General features: G+C 54.2%; 2 protein-coding genes across 2 annotated transcripts; one reads left to right on the top strand and one right to left on the bottom strand.

Annotated features, from left to right (window-relative positions):
- Positions 1 to 136: 136 nt before the first annotated feature.
- Positions 137 to 3,992, top strand: HSP90AB1 (heat shock protein 90kDa alpha (cytosolic), class B member 1; the record flags this gene model as incomplete). Its single annotated transcript, XM_008935778.1, is given in 13 exon segments — positions 137 to 268; positions 429 to 430; positions 549 to 704; positions 707 to 868; positions 1,201 to 1,360; positions 1,537 to 1,697; positions 1,699 to 1,728; positions 2,012 to 2,043; positions 2,045 to 2,157; positions 2,419 to 2,687; positions 3,098 to 3,397; positions 3,399 to 3,420; positions 3,880 to 3,992. Coding segments are annotated over 13 exon segments (1,652 nt in total), but the record flags the coding sequence as incomplete, so codon positions are not given.
- Positions 3,993 to 6,741: 2,749 nt separating this feature from the next.
- SLC35B2 (solute carrier family 35 (adenosine 3'-phospho 5'-phosphosulfate transporter), member B2) lies at positions 6,742 to 9,607 on the bottom strand. Its single transcript, XM_008935777.1, is given in 4 exon segments — positions 6,742 to 7,054; positions 7,056 to 7,663; positions 8,910 to 9,070; positions 9,370 to 9,607. Coding segments are annotated over 4 exon segments (1,320 nt in total).
- Between the last annotated feature and the right edge of the window lie 1,730 nt (positions 9,608 to 11,337).

The following is an 11,337-nucleotide window of genomic DNA, read 5'->3' as shown; positions in this document are numbered from 1 at the left end:
GGGTTCAAACCCCAGCATTTCAGCCTGTTAATGTTAGGTAGCATGTGCTGTTTAGGCTGGAGGAGCTGGTCCCACCTGCTCTCTCCCCTTTAACACTGTGCCATGAAATGCTAACGTTTCTCTCCACATGCTGTAGGTGAACCCATTGGATGGGGCACCAAAGTGATCCTGTATTTGAAGAAGGACCAGACAGAGTACTTAGAGGAGCAGCGTGTCGAATAGGTGGTGAAGCAGCACTCCCAGTTCACCATCTACACCATCACACTGTGTATGTGAGGGCTTTTGGCCTTTGTGCAGCTGGAGGTCACCTAAACCAGCTAGGGAGGGAGGAGGCTTTTCTGCTATCTAATATTCTCAGACACAGTTTTTGGTTGCATGAGCTGTGGAGATACTCTGAGGACTGGTTTTGGGAGAAACCCTGGTTCTAGATGCTGCATTTGTTGGGCCTTGGAGGGCCTACTTCTCTCATCAGGAGTGAAAGAATTAGTTACAGAAAGTAACAGTTATCTGGAGACAAATCTGACCTTTGTTTGTCCTTTTCTCCACAGCTTGAGAAGGAGCGTGAGAAAGAGATCAAAGATGATGAGGCAGAGGAAGAAAAAGGTGAGAAGGAAGAGGAAGAGTCAGCATCCAAAGATGAGGATGAGCCCAAAATTGAGGATGTGGGATCTGAGGAGGAGGAGGAGGAGGAGGGAGACAAAGGCTAAAGGAAAAGACCAAGAAAATCAGGGAGAAATATATTGACCAGGAGGAGCTGAACAAAACCAAGCTTATTTGGACCCGCAACCCTGATGACATCACCCAGGAGGAGTATGGTGAGTTCTACAAAAGCCTCACCAATGACTGGGAGGCCCACCTGGCTGTCAAGGTGGGTGCTGGGCCACCCTGGCTTCCAGGGAGAGACAGCAGGCCCCTTTCCCATATCTGGAGCCACCACACAGTTGTGCCTCAGTGGGACAGGGGGCTCCTAGGGTATTTGGTGGTTCCTCAGTTTGTGTTGTGACTCTGTGGTTGGTAGTGCCAGCCTAGAAGTAGAACAGGAGGGTGCTGGGCCTCAGGAGCATGACTTTTCTTATCCAGGCCTGCTGGATACCAGACATCCCTGATGTGTAGGGGGCAGAGAAGCTGACGAGGGGGAGATGCAGGGAAGGGGTTGAAGGGAAATGTCCCCACAGCTCTTTCTCCTCCCTGGCTCTGCAGCACTTTTCCATGGAAGGGCAGCTGGAGTTCGGGGTCCTGCTCTTCATCTCACATCGTGCCCCTTTTGACCTCTTTGAGAACAAGAAGAAGAACATGAAGCTGTATGTGAGGTGTGTTTTCATCATGGACAGCTGTGACGAGCTCATCCCCAAGTACCTAAGTAAGAGCCCCTTTGCCTCAGCCTCCCAGTGCAGAGCTGGGACCATTCCAGTGCAGAGCAGCTGGCTGAGGCATTATCTGGTGTGGGCACACAGCAGTCCACGTCTCAGCACTTCTCCTTCTGTCATCAAGCTCAGAGCTTCTACCCTGACTCCTGTTTTCATTTCCCCTACTCAGACTTCATCTGGGGTGTTGCAGACTCAGAAGACCTGCCTCTGAACATATCTTGTGAGATGCTCCAGCAGAGCAAGATCCTCAAAGTGATCTGCAAAAACAGTGTGAAGAAATGCTTGGAGCTCTTCTCTGAGCTGGCAGAGGGCAAAGAGAGCTACAAGAAATTTTTATGAGGCCTTTTCCAAGAATCTGAAGGTGAGCTGGGCACCCTGCATCTTGGAGGAGGGAAAGGCCCATGGTCCATTTGTCTGAGGAGCAATCTTGTCCATGTGCCATGTCTTCTCTGCATGGGTGTTGAGATGATAAAGGAGGACAGGTATGTCATGAGTACCCCAGAGAGCCTTTGTGGGCAGCTGGCACCTCTGGTTGCCCTAAACTCCAATGATCAGGGGGTGGGCAGAGAGAGCTGTGCCCTCAGGGGTGGGCAGTGCATTGCAGGTCCCATCGTGGAGGCTTCATGCATCTCTTCTGCCCCCAGCTGGGCATCCACGAGGACTCAACCCACTGGAAGCCTTTCAGAGCTGCTGCGTTACCCCACGTCCCAGTCGGGTGATGAGCAGGCTTCACTCTCCCACTACCTGTCCCACATGAAGAAGACCCAGAAGACTATCTACTACATCACAGGTGAGCCAGAGCTTCTCCACGCCCTAGTGAGGTGGAGGCAGGTTACCTGTCTGCTAACCCTAACTTAAAGCAAATTCCTCTGGGTAGGTCCTGCTGCCTTCAGCAGGTCTTCCCTGCTGGATCACAGCCCATTGTTGGGGGCTGGAGAAGGACCACCAGGCCTAGAGCCCTGGCTGCAGCCAGTTTTATGCAAGGTCTTCCAAGTGAGTGGTGCTATTTCTCCTGCTGTAACTGGCTCTTCTATCTTGGTGACAGACACAGGGGAGAGTAAGGAGCAGGATGCCAACTCGGCCTGTGTGGAGCATGTGCAGAAGTGTGGCTTTGAGGTGGTGTACATGACAGAGCCCTTTGATGAGTACTGTGTGCAGCAGCTCAAGGAGTTTGAGGGCAAGACTGTATTATCAGTCACCAAAGAGGGGCTGGAGCTGCCTGAGGATGAGGAGGGAAAAAAGAAGGTGGAGGAGAACAAAGCCAAGTTTGAGACCTTCTGCAAACTTACGAAGGAGATTCTGGACAAGAAGGTGAGATGGGCAGGGGGCTTAGACCTGGGCTGGAGGCAGGAGGGCTGGGCCCTCTGTGATACAGGCAAGGGCCCTGGCTCAATGTCTGCTTCTCATCTCCCTCATCTCCTGCAGAGGAACCACTAAAGGAGACTGGAGGTCCCAGCATGCACCATCTTGCTCTAAGCAGCCAGGCTGCAGGTGGGGTCACTGACCCAAATACATGCATTGATGGGAGAGGGTAAGTGTGGGGAAACATGCAGTGGGTGCTGAAGGTGCTGGCTGTGCTGTCCAAGCTCATTTGTGCAGTAGTCCTGGAGCTGCTTGGACCTTCTCTGCTTGCTTTGAGGTGTCCCCAGTTGAACCTGGGGCACTGTGTGCTGTGACTGGGCCCAGTTCAGTGGGGACCTTGCTCAGCTAACCCTTGGCTACACTGGCAGGTAATGACCTCAGACCGGTTGGTCTCATCTCCCTGCTGCATCCTCACCAGCACCTATGGTTGGGCAGCCAACATGGAGCACATCATGAAGGCCCAGGCACTGTGGGACAACTCCACTATGGGCTGCATGATGGCCAAGAAGCACCTGGAGATCAACCCTCACCACCCAATTGTTGAAACGCTCCCCCAGGAGGCTGATGCTGACAAGAATGACAAAGCTGTCAAAGATCTGGTGGTGCTACTTTATGAGACTGCTCTGCTGTCCTCTGGTTTCTCCTTGGAAGATCCCCAGAGCATCTACAAGGATGATCAAACTGGGTCTTGGTAGGTGCCCATGCAACTTCTTGGGCCTGGAGCAGGTCCTGAGATCAGGTTAGCTGGTCAGGCCAGCGTGTGACTGCCTTGGGGCAGGGAGGAGGCCAGTAAGCAACTCGGAGCTCCGAGTGGACTGTCCTGTCCTTGGTAGGGCCTGGGGCCACCACCAGGCTGCTCAGGTAACAAGCAGAGGCTTTTTATTTCTTCAGACTGGATGTCAAAAGTCTGTCATGGGAGATGTGACCCATCTGGTGGAACAGCTTGTGCTTGCACCCAACTTTTTTCCCAAAATTGGCTATTGACCTAAAAACATAGATGAGGAGGTGCTGTGGCTCGGTCTAACTAGTGGATGCAACAGCCAAGTCCTTTGGGCTGTGGGCAGGAGCCAGCCTTTGCTCTGGGAGAGGCTGCACCTCTGGTATCAGGTGCCACTTAGATGCCTCATCTCTACCTTTCTTCCTCTCCCAGGCATCAATGAAGACGAGGTGACTGCAGAGGAGCCCAGTGCTGCTGTCCCTGAGTCAATCCCCCCTCTGGAGGAAGATGAAGATGATGCATCCCATGTGGAAGAGGTAGCCTAAAGCAGGAGGAAGCCTCTTCCCTCACCTGCCAGGCCTCTGCCCCATATCATGTCTGCTTAGGAGGGGGCCTGCTCCCACCAGCTGCTGCTGACTCCCTGGTGGTGTGGGTGTTTTTGGCTATGGTTGGTTGGCGTTGGTTCTGGTGGGGTGCAGGAGGGCATGATTCTGTTTTGTCACTAGTGAGCAATTTGGGCAGCCCGAGACCTCTCTTTTGTCTCTTACCTGCTTGTGTAGGAACAGCTGAGGGGGAGCAGAGGTGAGGAGGCATAAGGCTTTCCTTCTGCCTCTGCCATGGGTTCTCCTGCATTCCCAGTAGGCATCAAACACTGGGGTGGGAGAGCTGCTGTCTCCCTGAACCCCAGGGTAGCATGATACATTTGGGTTGGTTTAGTTAGTTCTGATTTTTTTTTTTTATTATTATTCTGTTGTTTTGTTCTGTTGGAATTAAAGTGTGGAAGATACTTTACATGATGGGATCCCTTGTGTTTCATGTCTATCATAGGTAACAAAGGGTCTTAGCCTGTGCCTGAGGGTACTGGGATGCTGGTCTCTTCCCCTGCCCTGACTGGTTTTCACAGCCCTGCTTCAGGTGACCTCTACTCCTTCTCTGCCCAGGCACCATGGAGTGGGTAGGAGAACTACACGACCTGCTGTGCAGGTGGGGTCATCTCCAGCAGGCAGTGACTTTCCACCCAGAGTGCTGCAAGCCCCACAGCCTGGGTACAAACCCTTGCAACCTGTGTGTGTCAGGTGGGCAAGTTGTGCCAGGACCTGCATCTCTGCTGCTGCTGCCTGCTCTCAGCTGACCATGAGTCACTGAAGGCAATTCTTAATTGGGAATGTTTTGTTGGTTTTTCCCCCCCACTATTTCTTTCTTGAAGTCTAAGTTAAATTAGAAAAGATAACCCATTCCCCACCTGGCAACTAACCTTTTTTTTCTTTACCAAAGGAAGAGGTGGGGTGAAAAAAAACCCAAACCAAACAAACCCAACACACCCCTGCACACATTCTCCTTTCAGTCTGTCAGCAGATGTTGAGGGGAGACATTTGGTGAATTTTCCAGGGGCAGGCTGGAGGCTGCACAGGACATGCACTTCCAAAAGCTGGGTGCTAGGAAAGGAGCACAGGTAGAACTGCTCTGAAGCCTGGGCTGTGCTCAGCACCAGCTCTTGTTCCTGATGGCTCTGTGAACTTGGTGCTAAGTCTAGGAGCTGCTTAGCATGGTCTCTTCCTCCTCTTGTGGCCCACATCTGAGTCTCCTGTTTCTCTAGCTCGGCTAGGCCAAGGTCCTGCCTCTGACCCTAGACCTCACCATGGCTTCATTGGCCTACAGACAAGGTTTTTCACCAGGCCTCCCATACGTAGAGGTGGGATGTACCATCCACACCTCAAGCCACCCCTGGTTCTGGTCTTTGGAAAGGAAAGACAGCTTTGCTGTCCCCTAGAGATCAGGGACACAGGAATGATTGGAAAGTCTCTCCCCTCCTTCCAGAAATATGAGGAGAAGAGGAAAAAAAAACCAACAAACCAAAATTAAAACATTTACCCTTAGGTAACTATATGCAGCATATTTTTAATTTAATAAAATAAAATGAGAAAAAAGTTGCCTTTCAAAAGTACCAAAACCTGCTGGCTTGTCAGTCAGGTTGTGTTGAGGAGAAAAGGGTTAACCAGTAGAACCCAGGCTCCTGGGGAAGAGCAGCTTCCAGTGGTCCCTGCCCTGCTGCCTGTGGAGCAGGAACGAGGCACCACAATCAAGCTCTGCCCCACTGCTCAGCCCTCCAGGCACAGTGGGGCTCTGGTCAGGCCCCAGGAAAGCCAGGGCAGATGCCTCCAGTCAGCAGGAGGCAGAGGGGCTGTTTGTGCTTCTCTGAATGGTGGCTGCAAAGCCCAGAAACCGTGGCACCGACACACCCAGGTGCTGCTGGGGCTTCTGGGCAGTGCAGCCTTTGGCCTGTGACAGCAGCGGATGTAACCAAAAAGCAACCTAGAACAACTCTGCATAAAAAAATCAGCCTGGGCTGAGGGGAGCGAAGAAAAGTGTCCTGGAGTAGGGGCAAGGAACTGATAAAAACAAACTGGGAAGTAACAGCTTTCACTGCAGCGTGCCCTCTCAGAGCACATCCTTGACCTGGGGTAGGACAGGCTGGGATTCATTCCCTTAGCTGTGCCTGTCCTACCTGGAGCACCTCCCGGGCTGGGAGTGGGGGCCTTAGAGCTCCCCCACCTTGGGAATTGCCTCACATGGAGGCATTTCAAAAAAAGGAAAAAGCTAGTGTTTTCCTTGCCATGTCCTCCTCCTGAGCTCTGTACTAGTGACAGAAATGGAGGAGCATTAGCCATAGGCAAGACTTTCCCAGGGAAAACAGCTCCCTTGTTCATCAGTGACTTTGGAGAGAAGCCACAAGACAGAGGTGGGCCAGGAGTACCAGCATGCCATCCTGGTTTTCCCCCAGGATGCAAGTCCCCATGCCTTGGCTGCAAGTCTTTGACCTACCCAGGCCCACGCCTTGGCTGCAAGTCTTTGACCTATTAAGGCAAATGGAAAGGTTTGGCGCTGTGCAACCCAGAGCATTCCCTGGGCTTCTTCCAGCCCCTTCCCCAGGAAAAGCAGGTGGAAAAAATGAGTCCCTGGTCCAGCCTGTCCATAGCCCACCCCGCTACTCGGCGGGTTCTGAGAAATCAAGCAAGTACCCCCAGGTGGAAGGCAGGACAGCAGGCACAGCTCAAACGCCACGGCCCGGGGTCCTTAAACCTTCTGCACGGGGGTCTCTCCCGGCGCCAGCTTCTTGCCGCGCTTCTTCATGCGGCTGCGAGCGTAGACGCGCAGGAAGAGGGCCGTGAAGACGACGGCGACGCCCAGCCCGCCCACCACCGTGACGGTGTGCCCGTAGATGAGGCAGGAGAGCAGGATGGCGAAGGCCTGCCGCAGCGTCATGATGATGGTGAAGACGGCCGCCCCGAACTGGTTGATGGTGTAGAAGATGAAGAGCTGGCCGCAGGCGGAGCAGACGGAGAGCAGCACGGCGTGGGCCGTGAACTCCGAGTGGCGGGGCACGAAAGGCACCCTGCTCCAGGAGGGAGCCCACCGTGAACAGGCAGGAGAAGACGTTGACGCCGAACATCATTTGCACGGGAGACATCTTGTAGGTGAAGAGGGCGTCCTGCCAGTTGGAGGTGAAGCTGTCGAAGATTATGTACCCGGCCAGGAGGACTACGCCTGAGAAAGTGGTGACGGTGGACGCGTGCCTGTTGGGAGCGCTGGAGAGCAGGAACATGCTGACCCCCACGGAGATGAGGGCAGCCGTCAGGTACTCCCAGTACTCGTAACTCTTGCGCGACACCAGTTTGCCCATCAGCATCACCGGGATCACTTTGGAGGCCTTGGCCAGCACTTGGGTGGGGAAGCTGATGTATTTGAGCGCCTCGTACTGGCACCAGCTGCTGAGGATGTTGGAGAGGGAGGCAAAGGAGTATTTGTACATAGGAGCCCCGTGGCGCGGCTGCTTCGTCAGGGCGCAGTACAGCCCGGCCACCGTGAAGGCCAGGATGCGGTTCATGAACACTAGGAACTGGGAGTCCGTGAACTTCTCACCAGGGTCTGTTTCAGTGGCCCCGTATGTTCTTGTCATCACACGCTCTTGGAGGACGCCCCACGTGAGGTAGGAGATCTGCAAAGCAAGGCGAGCGCAGGAAGAGTCAGGACGTGTGACGGCAGCTGCAAGCAACCACAGGAACAGACCCCAGGAGGTCCTTCCTTGCCCCAGCATTGCCACGTCCTCTGCACAGCAGCACTTCCCCAAGACACCAGGAGATGAGGCCACCCCGGCTCCACCCGCCTGAGGGCACGTGCTGTCCCCTGTGGTTACAACCAGGAACATCCAGTTCAAACGGCTCAGCTGACAGCCCCCCCAGGGGGGAGCACCCCACGCAGCAGGGCTGGCACTGCCGCCGGTCAAACCAGACTGGTGGGACCGGGAATGTCACGGACGCGCAGCGGTGGTTTTGGTGCCAGCTCCCTGCCGCAGGTCCTGGCAGCTTTCCCTGTGGCCTCTGCACTGCTTTTCACTTCCAGCTCCCTTGGCCTCATCCCTTCATCCAAGTCGATTCTCGTTTCAAACCCAGCAGACAAAATTGCCCTCGAGTGATAATCCTTGTCCTAGGTGTCTCCTCCACTGTGCCTGCAGCCCCAGTGCCCCCATACTAAGCCCCTCAGAGAAGCTTCCTCTCACCACACAGCCCCTCCTGAGAAAACGAGGCACAGGGAGATGGAAGGACTCAGTGGTGACCCGCAGCAAGTCTGAACGGGCTGGGATAGTAGGCCAGAAAGCGGGTGTCTTCTGCTGGCTGTGGGAGGCATGGGTTTTTCTATCACAAAGCCCACATTTCTATTTTTAGTTCTCCCAGACCCAAAAAGCTGCCCTTCCTAAGGACACTCAGGCTGTAGCTGAGACTTAGGGAAACTAAAATCAAAAATTCCTGTTTATCTGTAGCTGAATTCAGTATTTCTCTCCGGTATTCCAATCTAATCCATCAAGGCAGGATGTATCAGCCCCAGAAGGTGATCCAGAGGAGAGCGTGGGAGTTAAGAGGACTCAAATTATCTGCTGCTCTGACATGAGGGCCAGAACAAAAGCAGCCTCAACTATCTGCTGAATCACAGAATTTTCCCTATGCATGATTGCAGACTACTGTGACAGGGAGGGATGGGAAGTCCCAACCCAGACAACACCAGCTAAACTGACTTCTGCAGCCCTCAGAGGTGACACACCAGCTCTGGTGGAGAAGCTGTGTCCCAGTCTCCAACCTCTGTTCTGATCAAGGAGAGCATGACATCCTTGGTCTTCAAGGTGGCCACAAACCTGCTGCCTGGCTCCTGCTCCCAGAGTGGGATGGCCACGCACACAGGGCCCCTACCTGTAAACCAGCAGCGCAGAGGAGCAGCTTGAACACCTGTCGGGCTGTAGAGGACTCTGAGGGCTCTGTTCGGGGTGGCAGGGACCCATCTTCCTGGTGTACAGACTTCACCTCGGAGCCGAACACACACGATTTGATGACAGGGAAGCAAATGCCTCGGCCTGAATGAGGTGAGAGAACATGGGAGACAGCATTAACCACAGCCTGGGCACCACAAACCACACCAGACAGGTGAAGCTTCCCCCTTATCAGCCTCCACATCTGCTGGTGTGGGGGCCTTGGAGAAACTCGTTTCAGGGTAGCACCTAGACAGCTCTGGGAGGCAGCTCTGCGAGTGGCTCAAGCCCAGTCTGAAAAAGCACTTTGGGGAAACAACCTGTCAGTGCTGAACAGAGTTCACTGAAGGGGTATGGAGAGCTCAGGGGGAGGCAGGATGTGGAAGGGAAGCCCCTGCCCTTACCTGTCTCCAGGTAATTCCTTCTCTTGAAGTACTGGATGAGGAGGAATCCTGGCACCACAATACTCGCGTAGCCAGCAGCATTAACAAAGAAACGGAAGAGCCAGAAGTCCCCCCACGAGTCCTGCAGGGCAGGCAGGATCTGTTCACCAGTAGCCATCGCAGGGAGGGAAGCCAGCACGAGGGGAAAGCAAATTCTGCAGAGAGGAAGAGGCACGTGGTGGGCTGCTGCTCCCTGCATGCCCACACCACCCGCTTCCCTGCCTGCTCCCCACCAGCAGCCAGCACCCAGATCCCACCCCCAGAGACAACAGCCATGATGGCAGCATGTGGAGTAGAAAAAGCCCTCCTGAGTTGAAGACCACAAGCCAGACATTCATGTTTGCTTCTGTTAAGGGTGTTTGCTCTGGCTTAGGACACGTGGACTTGGAAACTTGGATTTCCACGACCGGTGAGACCATTTGAACACGGTTGTAACCATGTGGTTTTGACAACGCCCTTACTCCAAATCCAAGGAGCACCTTGCATCTCGCCCTTTTAGGTCAAACTTTAGCACAGCTCCTGGGTAGAAAAATTAAAGGTCACTGGATGGAAAAAGTGACTCCTACCTAGCAGCTCATGTTTCAAGGCTGTGGCCAGGGCAGCCCTCCTCTGAGAGCAAACAGGTGAGAGCTTCCCCCTCCGGCTGCACCAGGTGAGCGGAGGAGAGCCAGGGAGGGCTCAGGCTGCCTGCCTCCCCCACCTCCTCCCACAGCCCTGGCATTCCCCACAGCTTGGAGGAAATCACCACGGCTCAGCTGCCTGGTGGCACAGCCACAGAGCAAAGCTGGGAAGGAACTTTCCTACCAGCTGGCTGGCTGGGATTTTACCAGGACAATCCAAGAAGGCATAGCTGATATTCTTCAGCTATAATCCTGAGGTGGTAACCTAGCCAGCTTTAAAAGAGCTTTAATAGTCCCTGCAGGAGTTCTTCCTTCCACTGTCCCCTCCCTCACAAGGGCAAACCTGCAATATTCAGGGTCTGTGCAGAGAACAAGAACACGAGGTACACAACTGAATGAGCAAGAGGGCAAGAATTTCCTGCACCCAAGGCCACCTGTGTCCTCCCCTCACACAGCAAGCTGTGGCTTCCTGCATCAGGGTAGGAGGCACCCTGGGTCCACCTTCCATCCCTGCATCAGGCTCTCTCACAGAAAGAGATTCCTGCTTGCCCTGGGGGCCAGGTGATGGTGCTGTGGGGCAGGCTACATAAACATGCACCAGAAGAAGCTCTGGGCTGCTGTGACAGAAAGGACGAAGGGATGTTAATCCCCCTTTCCCCCAAAACACTAAATCATAGGATTTTAGGCCCTGTGAGGTATACCTGGCCTTAACATAATACAGCTGTGACCTCTAGTAAGTGTCACATGAAATGCAAACTTACAGCTTTGAAGGCAAGAACGTCCCCTGCCATTTCATGAAAAAGTCCTCCCCACCAACCCCCTGGCTCCTTGGGAAAGGCCTGAGGGGCTTTTCTTATCTTCAATTGCTGTGGCCAGGACCCCAGAGTCCAACAACCTGACCAAAGTCAAGGCTGTGTTTCACCCTGAAATCTCCCTTCTGTGACTTACAGGACCAAGAAATTCCCAGCCCAGGGAGAAGTGCAAACAGCTGGGGGTAGGTTTCTGTGCCTGCTTCCTGTTTCACCTCGCTCTCCCCTGCAGAAAAGGCAGCTTGACACCTCCATCCCTGTCATCTGCTGCAGGGGCATCATCACAGGCTGCAGGGGTGCCGCAGGAAGCAAGAACAGGGCTCAGTGTGGGCAGCTGGTACTGAAGCTGCCCACAGTATTAAGTAGCCCTGTCTGGGGGCAGCAGCCCTCTTGCTGGGCAGAGGGCGCAGAAGTGCCGCTCGCTTCTGCAGAAGCAGGATGCGATCGGCAGGGTCTGTTGCTACACTCAGGGGCCACGTCTCCCTCCAGCTCGGCAGAGA

This window comes from Merops nubicus, unplaced genomic scaffold (assembly GCF_000691845.1).
Source record: "Merops nubicus isolate BGI_N331 unplaced genomic scaffold, ASM69184v1 scaffold17372, whole genome shotgun sequence".
Classification (NCBI taxonomy): Eukaryota; Metazoa; Chordata; class Aves; order Coraciiformes; family Meropidae; genus Merops; species Merops nubicus.
Note: the sequence above shows the minus strand (reverse complement) of the source record. Positions and strands in the feature narration are given on the sequence as shown.